The sequence below is a fragment of the Scyliorhinus canicula genome, chromosome 14, assembly GCF_902713615.1.
Source record: "Scyliorhinus canicula chromosome 14, sScyCan1.1, whole genome shotgun sequence".
Taxonomy (NCBI): domain Eukaryota; kingdom Metazoa; phylum Chordata; class Chondrichthyes; order Carcharhiniformes; family Scyliorhinidae; genus Scyliorhinus; species Scyliorhinus canicula.
In genome coordinates, this window is record NC_052159.1 from 72,542,905 (window position 1) to 72,561,356 (window position 18,452).

The window sequence follows — 18,452 nt, forward strand, 5'->3', positions numbered from 1 at the left end:
TTCCATAGTTGCCAGCATGAACCTGTGGTTGTTGGAGTTGGAGGCCTTATCGGACATTTTGGTTAACCCGAAATGCTGTCGCAGTTGGTTCCATGACCGGAGTGTTGCTGCCATCACTGGGTTTGTTGAATATATATTAGATGGGGATGGGAGCGCCGCCGTGGCTAGGGCCCAGAGGGAGGGCCCTCTGCAGCAGCCCTCCTCCATAAGCACCCATTCAGCTTCTGGATCCTTTATCCACTCCTTTACCCTCTCCACGGTTGCTGCTCAGTGATAATATTGCAGGTTTGTGAGGGCTAGGTCCCACCATGGATCTCGTTCTCTGCAGTACTCTCTTTGGGATCCTTGTGTTCTTCCCTCCCCTCACAAACGCCATAATCAGTTTGTCTAGTGAATTGAAAAAGGCCTTGGGATGTAGATTGGAATGGATCTGAACAGGCAGAGGAGCCTGGGCAGTATGTTCATCTTGATCGTTTGCACTCTCCCTGCCTGCAAGACTGGGAGTGTGTTCCATGCCTGCGCGTCCTTTTTTACTTCCTCCATCAATCTCACTGCTTCTTGAAAACAGTGTTTTGGCCTCCACTACTTGTTCCACAGGTTGACCACTCTCTGGATGAAGAAATTTTGCCTAATCTCTGTCCTAAACGATCTACCCCACATCCTGAGACTGTGATCCCTGGTTCTAGACACTCCCACCATCTGGAACATCCTTCTTGCATCTACCCTGTCCAGTCCTGTTAGAAGTTTATAGGTTTCTGAGAGATTCCCCCTCATTCCTCCAGATTCCAGCGAATACAATTGCAACCAACTCAATCTATGCTTGTAATTCAATCCTGCCATTCCAGAAATCAGTCATGTAAACCTTCTTGGTGTGTTGTTCTCTGCCTTGCTCTAACCAGATGGCTTTGATGTCTAGTATTGATCAGAGAACAAGTCTTGTAAATTAACAAAACTATTTATTTAACACTACAATTGGATTCGACACTTATCCTTAAGAAACTAACAGTTGATTAAACACACATAAACTATGCTCATCTAACTAACTCACTAACTCATTAGCTACTCTCATGCTCTCTCAATATCTTCAGTACTCCTACCTCAGCTCCTGCCACTTACTCCAACATTCTGTCCCACAAGGCTCTGGGTCATCCCTTATATACTTCTATGATTGCTCCCTCTAGTGGCTGTCCATACACATTTCATTAGCTCTTACATTACCTTCATCAAGTTAATACCACACTCTGCACTCCCTCTATGACAAGAACATCCTTCCTCAAATAAGGAGACCAAAACTGCACACAATATTCCAGGTGTGACCTCACCATGTTCCTGTATAATTTTACCAAGACATCCCTGGTCCTGTACTCACTATGAACGCCAACATACCATTTGCCTTCTTTACTGCTGCCACTGCCACAAAGCATGTTGAATGGTCATAAAATTTCCGTCTTGCACAATCGGGCCAATCGCAAGAATACCAACGTCAATAGACAATGGTAGGGAGTGGGGGGGTGATGTGTTGGGCTGGCTGGGTCGATGGTGCACTTGATGCAGTGTAGCAAGAGACAGACTTCCAACACTTGATGAGATGCAACACGATTTTATTTAACATCTAAACTATTATACATGTTCAACTGTGGGTTGACACTATGCTGACTTGAATGGAGACCTGACACTAGCCTGACCAAACTTACTAGCTACCACATGGTGTTTGCACTGGCTAGCTCACGAGCTCTGACTGTCTCAGAGGCTGGGTCCCGAGAGAGCGGGAAAACTAGTGCCCTCTGGCTTTATAGTGGTCATGTCCTGTCTGGTGATTGGCTGCTCTGTTCTGTGTGCTTACTGGTCAATCACTGCCTGTCTGCCCTCCATAGATGTATCTTATGACAGGGGGGAGAGGGGAGACAGGAAAGAGCTATTTCTAGTGCCCCATGTACCGTATTTTTTGGCAGCATGTGGTGGCATCTTCTGATCCCTTCGCTGCCAATGGGATTTCCCATTGAACCCACCCCCCGCCTCCAGGGGTTCACCATCGGTGGGACCGAATGACCCAGCTGCTGAGAAAGGCAGGAAAACACCCCCAATGTTTTACAATTGCCGTGATGAATGCAAGAGAAAAGTTTCAACAAAATGTCTTTCTTCAGCAATATTTTATTACCCCTGCTGCCCGCTTCAAAGATTTGTATACAAGGGCCTCTAGAATGTATCCTCTTTGTGTATCGCCTTTAAAATTCTACCATTCAACATGCTTTATACCTCCTTGTTCTTCTCACTAAAATGTATCACCTCACACTTACTGCATTGCATTTCAGCGACCGTGTACCCATCCATTCCACCAGCCAATGTCATCTTGAAGTTTCTTCCTCACTTGTTTACTACATTTCCAAGTTTTTCTCACCTGAAAATTTTGAAATTGTACCCTTTACCTCCAAGTCACAAATGTACATCAACAGTAGCAGTGGTCTTAGTACCAAACCTTAGGATTGCCACATTTACTCCAAGGAACATTTATCATTCTCCCTTCCTTTGACACCATCTATGGAGGATATGATGATTATGGTAAACACTTCCACAATTTCTATCTTAACATCCCTCAACAACTTAGGTTACTTCCCTATTGGACCGAGTAAATTCTCTACTTTTAGTACTGTCAGCATTTCTGGTACCTTCTCTTCATTTATCGCTATCTCATCAGATATCCTGACAACCCATGGTAGACAAGGGTGGTTTGGCAAAATCCTTGGTAAACACCAAGTTTGAACATTTTGTACCTCAAACATGCCTTCTGCCTCCGCCACTAGATCTTTATTTTGGCCCCTAATCCTGTGACAAACCATTTTCTATTAAAATGTCCATGGAAGATCTTTAGATCATTTTACTTCAGCTGTCAATCGATTCTTATTTTGCCTCTCACTGCCTTTTGCAATTGCCCTGTGTATTTTGTCTATGCAATAAAATTCTCCATTCTAATATCAAGCTAACATCTGTCATATGTACTATTTTTCTGCTCCATCCTACTCACCAACTCGTTCGTCATTCAAGAAGTTCTGACTTCAGTTGTCCTCCATTCCACTCCACTGGAAATATGCCTATACTTTACATGGATCATCCAGACTTTAAGTTACCCTTTGCTCCAATATACTGCTCTGCCAATCTTTGCTTCCAATTTATCAGGGCCAAATTCCTCCTCATTCTGACGAAATCAGACCTACTCCAGATTCAAAAGAAAAATACTTGACAGCTCCTCGTCCATCTGCATAACTACTCTAAACCCTACGATACTATAGTCAGTACTCCCAATTCTCTAGCTGACTCATTTACTTCCCCGAGAATAGATTCAGCAATGCTCCCTTCTTAATTGAGCGGGAAGCAATGATCAAGAAAATTCACCTCCTACATACTTCCCCTTCTCTGCCCTTGACAGAAATTGCTGCCCCGTTGGTGTCTCCCATTATATCAACTTTATTTTTCTTGCACCTCTAATTTCTAGGCCAATCTGCTCCTCTACTTTCTCCCCACTGTTTGGTGACCTAGTAAGTTGTGTAACAACCCCTTCATTGCTACTTATCTCCAACGAAATAGATTCTGCCTTTAACCCCTCAAGCGCATCCTCGACCTTCTGTTTTCCTCTGAATAAGCACTGCAAGAATGTTTGAAATATTCAGATCAGTCATCATTTTGAAAGAGAAGCAGAGTTAATGGGCTGGATTCTCCATCGGCTGCCACCGACAGTGGAGTTACCGATGTGGCGGAGAATCCAGCATCAGGATTGGCGATCTTTGATCAAAGAGAGAGTCAAATGCTTTTTGTTAGTTTTACTGTTGACTACTTTAAAAAAAAAAAAATTTAGAGTACCCAATTATTTTTTTCCAATTAAGGGGCAATTTAGCGTAGCCAATCCACCTAACCTGCACATCTTTGGGTTGTGGGGGCAAAACCCATGCAGACACAGGGAGAATGTGCAAACTCCACACAGACAGTGACCCAGGGCCGGGATTCGAACCCGGGTCCTCAGCGCCGTAGGCAGCAATGCTAACCACTGTGCCACCGTGCTGCCCTTACTGTTGACTACTTTAAAGTCACTCAAGCATGAAGGGAGATGAATGGAACAATGCTGACAGCTGTGTGTGTGGAAGTTGTCAATCACAGGCTAGTAAAATCAATGTCAAAGAGAAATGAATAAATGGCTTGCAGATCAAAAGTCTGAGGGGTTTAAACCCAGCTGACTGGTTTTCTTGACAGGTACTGCTTCCTGTGCCTGAGCCAGCAGGTGAGTTTGAAAGCAGTGATTTATTCTTCACTGGCTCTGTCTGGCCTGCGCACTATTCCAGAGAGGGGCCTCTCTTTTAGGGGGCTTCCAGAAAAGGTCTCTCTGGGGGGGAGGGGGGGGGGGGGGCACCTTCTAATTAAGTGGGTCTGTTCTCAAGCTTCCAGACAGGGTTCTCTCTTCTGGGGGATTCCAGAGGGTCTCTTTAATTAGGAGGTCTCTGGTGTGTTTATGCACGCGCGCTTGAGAGCGGACGATAGCGGGATTCCCATGTGAGTCTTGAGGAATCCTCTACAGATTGGGAATTGCTTCCTAATTTGCGCTCCCAGCGTGAGCGCAGATCAGGTACAATACAGCTCTGGTGGGAAAACAGAGAATCCTCTCCACTGTTTCAGATCGATGACCTTCCATCAGAAGATATGCTGCCTAACCTGGTGAACACTTCAGGCATATTTGGTTTTGTATTCTTTTTTATCCTTCCTTGTACCCAGGAATATGAAGCATTGAATGATTCCCAATTTCAGCCTACCTCATTACAACATCAGTGTTTTTCAAATGGCTGTTTGTACCTGCAGCTCAATCTTATGAACTCCACTTCAACGATTACAATACTCCACTTCCCAGAAACTTAACTTTGCAAATTCTTTCTATTTTCTATGATCGCGCCTAATTATTTACCTTTTCTAACTCTGTCTCTTCCTGTCCTCTGTGTACCTATCAGCTAATTTTTAAACACTACTCATGTCAAATTTGTTTAAACCCTTTCCAACATCACTAGTTAAGCTGCCCTGCGGATATGGCTCAGGTGTAAGCAGCTTTCTCTTGCCATAGAACAAGGCCCAAAGGCCCAGTAATCTGAATCCCTCCCTCCTACATAATGTCTCTAACCACTCACTAGCCTGCCACATACCCCTATATTAATGTGGGGCAATGGAGATCATTACATAGGATTTTTAATTTATTCCTTAATTCTTTAAACCATGACTGCAGAAACTTCTCTTCCTCTGCGTGTGGCTCATTCAAATGTGTGTTCATTTCTACATTAACTGTATTATATTTGTTGACATACATTTGTGTCCTCAAACAGGTAGACTGAAACCGTGATTTTGCGTTAGCAGGCATATGCTTGTAATGTGCAGCTCTACAAATAGTTATAAAGTTTGTAAAGAATGGCTCCAGTTTAATCCTTCAGCAACTGACTTTCTGCATTATAACAACAGAGATCCTGACTCCTGGTTCTTTTCATCTTTCCCTACAGAATGTTCCATACCCTCTCTGGTATTGTCCTTTATCCTGGCCCAGGGAGGGAACATATTGTACAGGTCCCATCCCATATCAACAGGGCAGCACGGTGGTGCAGTAATTAGCACTGCTGCCTCATGGCGCCGATGACCCGGGTCACTCTCCATGTGGAGTTTGCACATTCTCCCAGTGTCTGCGAGGGTTTCACCCCAACAACCCAAAAAATTTGTGCAGGGCATGTGAATTGGCCATGCGAAATTGTCCATTAATTGGAAAAAAGAATTGGATACTCTAAATTTATGTTTAAAAAAGTCCCATATCAACAATAGCAGAACTGCTTGTTCACCCCTCAATAACTACCACCTTGATACTTTGCGGTACCAAGGTGACCACAGAGGAATGTGAAGCATGTAAGCACTGAAGAGCAACTTCAAGCCAGCCAGCTTTTAGTACCATTGTGATCTTTGTATTTTTGCATTGCACTCGAGGGAAAATATGTGACAATCAAATTTAGGGGGCTGGATTCTCTGCTCCCCAACGCCGAAATTGTGTTCAGCGATGGGGCGGGGAATCCATTTTGGCGGCAAAAGTGGGAGCGGCGGTGGTTTTTGGATTCTCCGCTCCCTGCCGATTATCCTCAGCCTCATGCCATTGCCTGAGGCCCACCCCACGATGCTCCATCCCTGCCCGGCTGAGTTCCCCACGGTGTGGGTTACATCTGCTCACACCATCCGGGAAGCTCATGTGGCGGCTGTGGCCGCCACCGTCAGGGGAAGGCCAATCAGCTGGCAGGAGGGGCTTCATTCGGGGCTGGGGGCCGGGGGTCCGGGGCGCGCAAGCGACCGATGGGAGGCACTACTTTGACAGTCCAGATCCGCGGGCTGAGTCCGCCATGGAGCACGGCACGGCCGCTGCAGGCCGCCGCCATGCGCATGAGCGGCCTCTGAACTGGAAGTACGCTACCTCCCTGCCAGCCCCCAGCAAAACGGGGAATCGGTGGCTGTTTGACGCCAGTTTTCATGCTGGCATGGGGACTTATCTCCAAATGGAGAATCCAGCCCAGGATCTATGACAACGATGACTATGATGACCCTCGCCAATATTGGTGACCCAGCAGTAGCTTCAGCCCAGCACCAGGAATGATAGTCAAATGTAGATGAAATGCAGTACTGCAGATAGTCTCAGACCAGCAACAGTAATGTTATTGCATCAGTATTGTATGTGGGGTCGGTTACATGACACATTCATTGTCCAAAGGTCAGCAAGACTGCTGGTGTAACGTATAAAAAGGCACAACATGGGAGCATGTGTCTGAGCAATTATATAATGAATTTGGGAAAAGACATAGGAGTGTAACCAACCATTGTGGACAAACTTGGCAGGGACAATATTATTTTACACATCACTTGCATCAGCCAGTTAAGACATTAAGGTCTTCACCAAATGATAATATCTTCATTCAAGACAATTAGAACTAAAAATGCCATAATTAGGCATAATTCAAAGCACATCATGAGATTCAATGCATCTATTCAAACTTGGATTGATGTATTAAAAGATTGAATACAAGACTAGGTGGGAATTTAATGTGAAAACAGTGAATTAATAATCATTGAAAATTTGGTGTGTAAAAAGCATGGTGTTACCCTTTGTAATTGCAGAGGGCTTGGTTCATTGAGTACTGTTGCTTAGCAGCGGTTTTATTCACATGCAACTTCGAAAGCTCACCTTATCAGACCAACTCAAACTGAAATTAACTAGTTCCCTCAAGAAAAGACTGGAAACAACCAGCAGTTTCAATTGCTAACAGCGAAAGGTTCCACACATCTAATCCTAGTTCATTCTGTGTAGATGTTGCCTCTTGACATTCATCAATTGTTTTTCCGGATCTATGCAACAAGAATACCTCATGATAGATTAACCCTCAAACTTTTAAACTCCAGGAATGCAAACCATAATTTGTACAATCTATCCTCTTAATTTAAGTTTCAATCCACAATATGATTCTGCTCAATCTCCACTGTTTCCACTCCTGTCTTAAAATATGGGCCTACAAAAGTACTCTGCATGGGACCTGACCAAAGCTGTACAAAACTGAAGCACAGTTTGCCCAGCTTTATATTCTAGTTCCCTGTAGATAAAGGCCAACTTTCTGATTGCCTTTTATATTGCTGTTTCGACCTATCCGGTTGCTTTTAGTGGTTTGCAAACATGGACAAGCAAATCCCTCTGCTCCTCAGAAATTCCTCATTTCTGGCTATCCAGAAAATATTGTATTTCTTGGATCCAGGTGTGTGGCCTCACATTTCTCCAATTTGAATTCCATCTGCCAGAATTTTGCCCTCTTCCTTAATCTGCCCCAATGTAACCTCCTACTAACTTGCTCTGCCCTATTTAGTTCATTTCAAGATTTCATTGGAGGAAGATGAAGAAGGTGAATAGCTTCAAAAGCCAACAGAGATAAAAAGGCAATAAGAAGAGCGAGAGTCACAGTAACAAATAATATTGTTTTTGATTAGTGCTCAAGCTACAGACATAGCCAAATTCATAGATCTTAAACAAGCAAAGTATTTGTAAGACAATGGCACAAGAGCAAAAGGCGGAGCTAGATTCATGGTTATAAATCCAAAAGGGTTGAGGATAAGCCTCTTGAAGAATTACTTAATTTGGTAGATGTCATGTCAGCTGTGGCTCAGTTGGGAGCACTCTCACCAGATTCAGCTGGTTGTGGGTTCAAGTCCCACGCTAGGACTTCAGCATAAATAAACAAACCAGGAAGCTGGCACTCCTGTGTTGAACTGAGGGAATGCTGCACCGTTGGAGGTGCCAACTTTCAGATGAGACATTAAACTGAGGCAACGCCTGTCCTCTCAGATGGGTGTCAAAAATCCCATGGTACCATTTTGAAGAACTGGGGAGTAAGCGATTATTATTATTATTATTCCCGGTGGGTAATATTCATCCCTCTTCAACAGGTTGGATTGTCCAGTCCCTCAGCCGCGTGTTTCTCGGCAGTAGGCTATTCGCAGGCTGCGCAGTTCTCTACCCCTGCCGCTTGTCAATGGGGTTTCAAATTGAAGCTACCCCACGCTGCCGGGAAACCTGTGGGCAGATCTGTGCTACGAGCAGGAAAGTAAATCCCAATGACCTGTGAATTCTGGCTTGCATCCTAAGAACAGATTATCTAGTCATTATCCCACTGCTGAGTTTGTCGTGTGCAAATTAGTTGTACCATTTCCTACATTACAACAGTGACTACAGCTTAAAGCACATCATTGGCTATAAAGCATTTTGGGACTTACAGGACATTTATTTTACTTTTATAATATTATAAATATAAAAATAATACAGTTGGTCTACTTACCACCGTGACGGCGTCGTTCAGCAGTGACTCTCCAAACACCAAGATATGAAGTTGCTCATTTACTTGAATTTCTTCAAAGACGGCTAGAACTGCAATAGGGTCCACAGCCGAGATCAAGCTTCCAAATAACAGATTTTGCAATAGTGTGATGTCACTCAAGTCAAAAGCCGGAACCTGGCAAATCCCATATAGTGACATACTGATGCCAATTACGTTCCATAGGGTTCCAACCACTGCATACCATAAAATAGTCCCAATATTATCAAAGAATGGCCTACTTGGCATGAAGTAACCAGCATCCAGCACTATGGGTGGCAGTAAGTACAGGAAGAAGACATCTGTGCTCATAACAGGGGGAGTTCTCTCTTTAGCTCCAAAGATGATTCCTCCAAGTAACAGCCCAATGATAATCAGCAAACAGCTCTCTGGCACAAATTTGGAGAGTTTATGATAGAGATGAAATCCTGCAAGAAAGGCAGAATATAATGAGCTATGAAAAAAGCAAATAAGGAAGGTTGGTATACACGACAATCAGCTGTCTGGTGAACAATATTTCAGAGAAAATCACTGATTCTAGAAATCTGAAATGGAAACGGAGTGTTGGAAACAGTCAGCAGGTCAGATAGCACCTGGGGTACAGAAACAAGACGGAACATTTCAAGTTGCTGAACTTTTGTCAGAACCCGTTTCAATCACATAGGGATATGACGCAGCATCAGTTCACAATATAGTAACAAGGCCTCGATTATTACAACAAAAGGTCTATTCTATACTTAATTAGTCTAACAGCACATGGAGTGTTGACAAACTTCGATTCAATTCCAGTTAGTGGAGGTGCATTTTAAATCAAGCAACAAAAATGGCTAGATGTGCTCAATGCCTTTAAAAGGGTTTGCGCTGCAGAAATAAAAAGATTTATTGAATCATTTTATATGGTGCTCAAATGTTCTTTGCTAGTGTGATATGAAGTCAACTGTCAATAACTGTTTGTCTTCACAACTTCAAAAATGAAGAAAGAAAACAGACAAACACAGGATTTGATACCGTTGAGGATTTTTAACTGAACAAGTACTACACTCTCATTTCCTGTGGGAACCAAAACAAAGCATGAAAATAATTATTGCTACTTTACCAGTAAACAAAATTATTTTTTCCGCAAACATAAACGACATGACTTCAGTAAATGTAGAAGAGCTTTCCTTGACGGATATTACATTTCCATTAAGATTCAACCTTTGCACTTGACATTTAAAAAGTATTAATATATTAATTCAATTTTAATCCAAAAATATTAATCGTACTTTGGAAGTGGAAGATTAGTGTAGAACACGATTCTATGGCAAGCCAGAAAACATAAACGAGAATAAATTCGGGAGGATCAACATGTTAGTGTGATGGCCTTGTACATTTATTTTAATTTTCCTTGGATCTAAAAGGTTATTGCCATTCAAATCTGCAACTTGCATATTGCTGTGCCATGTCTACAATATCAAATTATATTCCAAACCCATTTTGTAATTTAGAATACCCAATTATTTTTTTCCAATTACGGGACGATTTAGCAAGGCCAATCCACCTACCCTGCACATCTTGGGTTGTGGGGGCGAAACCCACACAAACACGGAGAGAATGTGCAAACTCCACACGGACAGTGACCAGAGCCAGGATTGACCCTGGGACCTTGGCGCCGTGAGGCAGCAATGCTAACCACTGCACCACCGTGCTGCCCCTACATCTGGCAACTTTTAACACTAGCACTGCCCACTCCCACTCCCCAAACACACTAATTCAAATACTTGTGCAAAGTCCCCAGAAGTCTCTTGAGAACCTCTGACAATTCTGTTTTGGAATGGACTGCAGCCAAGGGAAACCACTGATGAAATGTGACCTCGTGGACACATTATTACGGGATTCATGTCAAATTTGTATGACGGTGATGGGTCAGTAAGTCAGCTTTATTACCCTTGTGTCCTCACATTTCTAGAACAGAAGGTTTTTATGTGATCTTAAATATGACCAGCAAATTGTGTAATGTTTATTTCATACTTAAAGTATTTTAAAAGTATATAAATGTCAAATTAAGTAACTGAATCAAAAATATTTTGCATGTAATTGTGTAAAAACTGAGACAGAGCAATCAGTTTGCTGTTGTTACCGTTCCCAGCCTCATAGAATCCCGACAGAGCAGAAGGAGGCTATTCAGCCCATCAAGCCTGCACTGACTCTCTGAAAGAGCATCGTAACCTAGCCCCACTCCCCTGCCCTATCCCCATAACCCTATCTAACCATTGGAAACTAAGGGCAATTTATCATGGCCAAATCCACCTAACCGCCACGTTGGGACTGTGGGAGGAAACCAGAGCACCAAGAGGAAACCCACACAGACACAGGGAGAAAGTGGAAACTCCACACAGTCACCCAAGGACGGTTTAGAACCCAGGTCCCTGGCGCTAAGGCAGCAGTGCTGGCCACTGCCACCGTGCCATCCTCCAGATCTCCTTTCTCATTTCTATTAAGCACTATTACTCTTAACATATATAAAATTGTTTACTATTTCTCTTTATGTTCCATCTCCTTCTGCATTAGCCTTTGAATATTTTGATTCCCATTCATGGGCATCTTATTTGCTATTTAGCTCTAGATTTATCATAAAATGTAGATTTTTACCTGTTCAAAGATCTTTAAATATACATCGAAACATAGAAGCAGGAAGTCGTAATTTGGCCCTTTGAGCCTGGTCCGCCATTCATTATGATCATGGCTGATCATCTAACTCAATAGCCTGATCCTGCTTTCCCCCCATATCCTTTGATCCCCTTTGCCCTGTGTCCTATATCTAACTGCTTCTGAAAACAGTCTTGTGGCCTCAACTGCTTTCTGTGGTGGTGAATTTCACAGGCTGACCACACTCTGGGTGATGACATTTCTCCTCATCACTGTCCTAAAATAGTCTATCTCTTATCCTTAGACTGTGACCCCTAGTTCTGCACACCCCCACCATCAGGAACAACCTTCTTGAATCTACCTTGTCTAGTCCTGTTAGAATTTGATACATTTTTTTTGTTTTGAATGGTAAATTTAGAGTATCCAATTCTTCTTTTTCCAATGAAGGGGCAAATTAGCGTGGCCAATCCTCCTTCCCTACATGTCTTATTGAATTGTGGGGGTGAAAGCCACGCAGACATAGGGAGAATGTACATTCGCCACACGGACAGTGACCCAGGGCCGGGATCGAACCCGGGTCTTTGGCACCGTGAGGCAGCAGTGCTAACTACTGTGCCACCGTGCCACCTGAGTTTTATATGTTATGAGACCCCTCTCATTCTTCTGAACTCTGGCAAATACATCCTAACTGGCTTAATCCCTCCAAGTCAGTCCTGCATCCCAGATATGGTGGTTAGCACTGCTACCTCACAGCACCAGAGACCCAGGTTCAATCCAGCATTGGATGATTGTCTGCGTGGAGTTTGTACTTTCTCACAATGTTTGCATTAGTTTCCTCCAGGTGTTCCGGTTTCCTCCCAAAGTCCAAACATGTGCAGGTTAGGTGTATTGGTCATGCTAAACTGCGCCTTAGGTGTCCAAAAAAGTTAGGTGAAGTTACTGGGATAAGTTGGGGGCATGGGCCTGGGTTGGGTGCTCTTTCAGAGGGTCGGTGCAGACTTCATGAACCGAATGGCCTCCTTCTGCACTGTAGTGATTCTATGATTCTCACATTCCCTCTATAGCAAGAACATCCTTCCTCAGATAAGGAGACCAAAACTGAACACAATATTACAGGTGTGGCCTCACCAAGGCCCTGCATAATTGCAGCAAGACATCCCTGCTCCTGTACACGAATCCGGTGGCTATGAAGGCCAATATACCATTTGTTTTCTTTACTGTCTGCTGCACCTGCATGCTTACCTTCAATGGCTGATGTGTAAGGATTTTGTTTATACCATATTGATAGAATCTTAGAATTTACAGTGCAGAAGAAGGCCATTTGGCCCATCGAATCTGCATCGCCCCCTGGAAAGAGCACCCTATTTAAGCCCACACTATCACCCTACCCCTGTAACCCAGTAACCCCAGCTAAACTTTTTTGGACACTAAGGGCAATTTAGCATGGCCAATCCACCTAACCTGCACATATTTGGACTAGTGAAGGAAACTGGAGCACCTGGAGGAAATGCCGTGCAGACACAGGGAGAACGTGCAGACTCCGCACAGACAGCGATCCAAGCCGTGAATCGAACCTGGGACCCTGGAGCTGTGAAGGAACAGTGCTAACCACTGTGCTACCGTGCCACCCCAAAAGACAAAAGGTTGAAAATAGAGCAGACTGATGTCCTGACCAGAGAGTTTCTCCTTGAAGCAACAAAACAAAAGAGATCCATTCATTCATTATTTTGGTTTGGAGGATCTTTGCTGCTATATTTAAGAGCCCATGGTGTTAAGGGTAAGATCCTGGCATGGATAGAGGATTGGCTGACTGGCAGAAGGCAGAGAGTGGGGATAAAGGGGTCTTTTTCATTATGGCAGCCTGTGACAAGTGGTGTACCTCGGGGGTCGGTGCTGGGACCACAACTTTTCACAATATACATTAATGATCCGGAAGAAGGTTTTGAAGGCACTGTTGCTAAGTTTGCAGATGATAGGGCAGCACGGTGGCACAGTGGTTAGCATTGTTGCCTACGGCACTGAGGTCCCAGGTTCGAATCCCAGCCTAGGGTCACTGTCTGTGAGGAGTTTGCACATTCTCCCCGTGTCTGCGTGGGTTTCGCCCCCACAACCCAAAGATGCGCAGGTTAGGTGGATTGGCCACGTTAAATTGCCCCTTAATTGGTAAAAATAATTTGGTACTCTAAATTTTTTTTTAAAGTTTGCAGATGATACAAAGATCTGGAGAGAGACAGGTGGTATTGAGGAATCAAGGGGGCTGCAGAAGGACTTGGATAAGCTAGGAGAGTGGGCAATGGAGTGGCAAATGAAATACAATGTGGAAAAGTGTGAGGGTATGCGGTTTGGAAGGAGGAATTTATAAATAAACTATTTTCTAAATGGAGAAATGCACTGGAAAGCAGAAGCACAAAGGGACTTGGGAGTCCTTGTTCACGATTATCTTAAGGTTAATGTGCAGATTCAGTCGGCAGTTAGGAAGGCAAATGCAATGTTAGCATTCATGTGAAGAGGGCTGGAATACAAGGCCAAGGATTTACTTCTGAGGCTTTATAAGGCTCTGGTCAGACCCCATTTGGAATATTGTGAGCAGTTTTGGGCCTCGTTTCGAAGGACGGATGTGCTGGCCTTGGAAAGGGTCCAGAGGAGGTTCACAAGAATGATCCCTGGAATGAAGAACTTGTCGTATGAGGAATGTTTAAGGACTCTGGGTCTGTACTCATTGGAGTTTAGAAGGATGAGAGGGGATCTTATTGAAACTTACAAGATACTGCGAGGCCTGGATAGAGTGGACATGGAGAGGATATTTCCACTCGCCGGAAAAACTAGAACCAGAACACCATCTCAGACGAAAGGGACGATCCTTTAAAACAGAGATGAGGAGGAATTTCTTCAACCAGAGGGTGGTGAATCTGTGGAACTCTTCGCTGCAGAAGGCTGTGGAGGCCAATTTACTGAGTGTCTTTAAGACAGCGATAGATAGGTTCTTGATTAATAAGGGGATCAGGGGTTATGGGAGAAGGCAGGAGAATGGGGATGAGAAAATATCAGTAATGATTGAATGGCGAAGCAGACTCGATGGGCCGAGTGGCATAATTCTGCTCCTATGTCTTACGGTCTTATTTGTCACTTCAAAGCACTTTGGGAGACAAAGTGATATTTCACTTCACCCTTTACAACTTATCAAAGCCATTAAAACCCTCCCCGATATACTTTGTTTTAGTCTGCAAAGGAAAGAAGAGTGAAGAGGCAGGGAAAAATAGAGGAGAACCAGGGAGGTGGGGGGGAAGGGGGGGGGGCAGGGAAATGATAGCCGGAAGGAGGGTATGGGAAACAATAACAAACTTGGCATCTACAGGTACAGAGAGCAAGGAGAATCCAAGCGAAAGATGGGACAAACGGCTGAAGCGGAGGTGAGTGCGAGGTGACAATGGCAGCGAAACCAAGTGACAACGCCAACACCAGACCCATGCGTAGTGCCCTCTGTAATTGTTTCTCCGGCACCCAAATGTATATCTACCTCCCCAGTCCCCCCCCCCCCACAACAAGAAACAGATGCCTACTTATGTGTTGCAAATAATATTGCCAATTGTACAGAGCTGCTGCTGTTGAGCTGGTGCATAATACCTTACCAGTTACTTTATTTTATTTTTTATTCATTTCTTATTATTACTTTTTTTTTGGTATGCTTGTGTGTGCCCTTCTCTTCTATATATATATATATATATATATATATATTATTCTGTGTACATAATGGTAAATATACTTTGTTCAAAAACCCAATAAAAAACATTTATTAAAAAAAAGTCTGCAGAGGAACAGTATTTAGAGTCAGCTCCTGTGCCTCAAAGACATAGACAAGTATAATATTTTATCATTGAACACTGATTTATTGTTGTCAACTAAACCCAAGCGGAAATTTAGTCGGCGAAAATGGGGACTAGTCCCTTCCAAGAGATAAAGAGAAGTTCTCTGAATCTATAAGGTAATGTAGAAGGTGGAGGAGTCGTCAGTGGAGGAGCTGAAGGCTAAATGGGAGGAGAAACTCGGGGAGCAGATAGAGGACGGAACTTGGGCGGATGCCTTGGAGAGAGTCAACTCTTCCTCCTCATGTGCAAGGCTTAGTCTCATCCAATTTAAGGTGCTGCACCGGGCCCACATGTCCGGGACTAGGATGAGTAGGTTCTTTGGGGGTGAGGACAGGTGCACCAGATGTTCGGAGAGTCCAGCGAACCACGCCCATATGTTCTGGGCATGCCCAGCACTGGAAGGATTCTGGAAGGGGGTGGTGGGGACGGTGTCGAGGGTGGTTGGATCCAGGGTCAAACCAGGGTGGGGACTCGTGATTTTTGGAGTGGCGGTAGAGCCGGGAGTGCAGGAGGCGAAAGAGGCCGGTGTCCTGGCCTTTGCATCCCTAGTAGCCCGGCGGAGGATCTTGCTACAGTGGAAGGATGCGAGGCCCCCAAGTGTGGAGACCTGGATCAGTGACATGGCGGGATTTATAAAATTGGAGAGGGTCAAATTTGCCCTGAGAGGATCAATACAAGGGTTCTATAAACGATGGCAGCCTTTTCTGGACTTCCTGGCTCAGAGATAGGTATCTTGGTCAATAGCAGCAGCAACCCGGGAAGGGGGGGGGGGGGGGGGGGGTGTTCCTTATTGTAGTTTCTATTATGTAACTTAATATTATGTTCATTTGCGTTGTTGTTAAAATGCTGTGTTGTTCATGGAGGTGGGGGCGAATGTTTATGATTGCTAATATTGTTATTTTTGGTATTTTATTATGGTTCGTTGTTGTTGTATAAATTCAAAATTTTTCAATAAAAATTATTTCAAAAAAAAAAGAGACGTTCTCTGGAATGGACTTGTGAATGAATCTTTGTAACTGACACACAAACAGATGTGGCAGTTTTACAAGGGGAGTAACCTAAAGTCACATGAAGGGTTCAGATATTTAGTATCAGCTGGTACTGGTCTGCAGTAATACAGCTGGAACCTGTTCAATGAGCTAGCTCGGTTCCATAATCCACCAACCTCCCCACCTAGCTCACTCCAATCCTTAGCCCTTTTTCCCCCTTCTTTTCAACAATCTGTGCGTTATGCCCCAAGGTTAAAATGGGAACTGAGCTTTGAGCAGTGTTTGTAACGGATTTTTTAAAACGTGGGTGAAATCTGATGACTGGGTTCATAAAAGGCCCAAAGAGAAAAGGAACTGTGACGTTACTGAGTCCTAATTCAAAGCAAACCTCTTCCTTTAACAATTTATTGTCATTTCCAAAGACATCTTTGTGTTTCCATTATCCCCGCGCATCATTGAGATTGATGAATTATTAAATGATGGAGCCAATATTAAGGAGAGAATTCCCCCACTTCAGAATCCGTTCATGTATTTTTTTGCCCAAGTTCTGTTGGAATGAATTCACTCACACCACCAAGAAGCAGCGAGGGGAACAACAAGTATCTAAATTGATTTTAAAAGATCCGGAGAAATGAATTGTGTGCAGGGTAGGTGGGTGGCTCCTTATTCTCTCTTTTACCAGAGTGAAACGACATAAACATGTAGCAGCTTCAAACAAATCCAATGCTGCACTGTATTTATACAACCTTTAGATGGATTGAAAAACTTCTAATTTGGGGATTATGCAAAATATTATAGTGTTAGTGTTTTTGCTCAGGCCTGGAGGAGGCTCCTGCCATTCAAACTGAATATTTGTTCAGTGTTCCAACAACTCTCATTCGGTCTCGCCCAACAGCAGTGACTTGTTCGATACTCGGTCATTTCAATGCGAAACAGGAATAGAGGCTTTGAGCAAAGGTAATGGAGCAGAGTTTGTAATAGATGAATCACGGCATTTAAAAGTCAGAAATTCTTTTCACTGTAAGTATTTAATGAACTGTCCATGAGACTGTTAAATGAGATTTTCGTATTTTATGTTTCTTATTAATACCCCTTCATCGTGGGCAGCACAGTGGCACAGTGGTTAACACTGCTGCCTCATGGCACTGAGATCCCAGGTTCGATCCCGGCTCTGAGTCACTGTCCATGTGGAGTTTGCACATTCTCCCATTGTTTGCGTGGGTTTCACCCCTGCAACCCAAAGATGTTCAGGGTAGTTGGATTGGCCACGCTAAATTGCCCCTTAATTGGAAAAAATAATTGGGGGGTACTCTAAATTTATTTTTAAAAACACTGCTGCATCAAGCACCAGCCAATTCTGGCCTTGGGTGACTGGGTGCAGTTTGCATATTCTCCCAGTGTCTGCATGGGATTCCTCTCACAGTCCAGGTTAGGTGGATTGGCCATGCCAAATTGCTCTGTAGTTTCCCAAGATGTGCAGGTTAGGTGGGGTTACGGGGATAGGGTGGGGGAGTGAGCTGAGATGGGTGCCATTTAGCATGTCGGTACAGACTCAATGGGCCAAATTTGGCCTCCTTCTGCATGTCGGGATTCTATGATTTCCAGGCCATTCCTACTAAGAATATAACAGTTATTGGGCGCGATTCTCCCATATGGGGAGAAATCGTAAGGCTGGCGTCAAATCCGGGCAGGTTTGACGCCAGCCCCCCCCTTCCCGACCGGGAACCGATTCTGGTCGAATTTCGTTAAGCCCGCTTGCCAGAGTTAGCGCCGGCTGACGCGTCATATGACGTCAGCCGCGCATGCGCGGATTGGAAGACTCCAACCCGCGCATGCGCGGATGACGTCATCGCGCATTTGCGCGAAACACACGCATGCGCAGGCCGTGGTACTGCCGTGCCAATCGGTGCCATGGTTTTAAAAATCGACAGTTTACGGCCGTTTTTACGAACGGCCAGACCAGGTGTGTTTGCCGTTCGTAAAAACAGCCGTAAAGGGCTGGGAACTCGGCCCATCCATCAGCTGAGAATCGCTGCCGGCCGTAAAAAAACGGCGGCAGC

The 18,452-nt window shown here is 44.2% G+C and overlaps 1 protein-coding gene across 1 annotated transcript in view; it reads right to left on the reverse strand.

Moving 5' to 3' along the window:
* The window catches only part of slc9a2 (solute carrier family 9 member 2), a 94,425-nt gene that overhangs the window by 56,760 nt on the left and 19,213 nt on the right, over positions 1 to 18,452 (reverse strand). Inside the window, exon 2 of the mRNA XM_038818720.1 lies at positions 8,874 to 9,337. Coding sequence (XP_038674648.1) covers positions 8,874 to 9,337 — 464 coding nt within the window. The remainder of the gene's footprint in view (positions 1 to 8,873; positions 9,338 to 18,452) is intronic.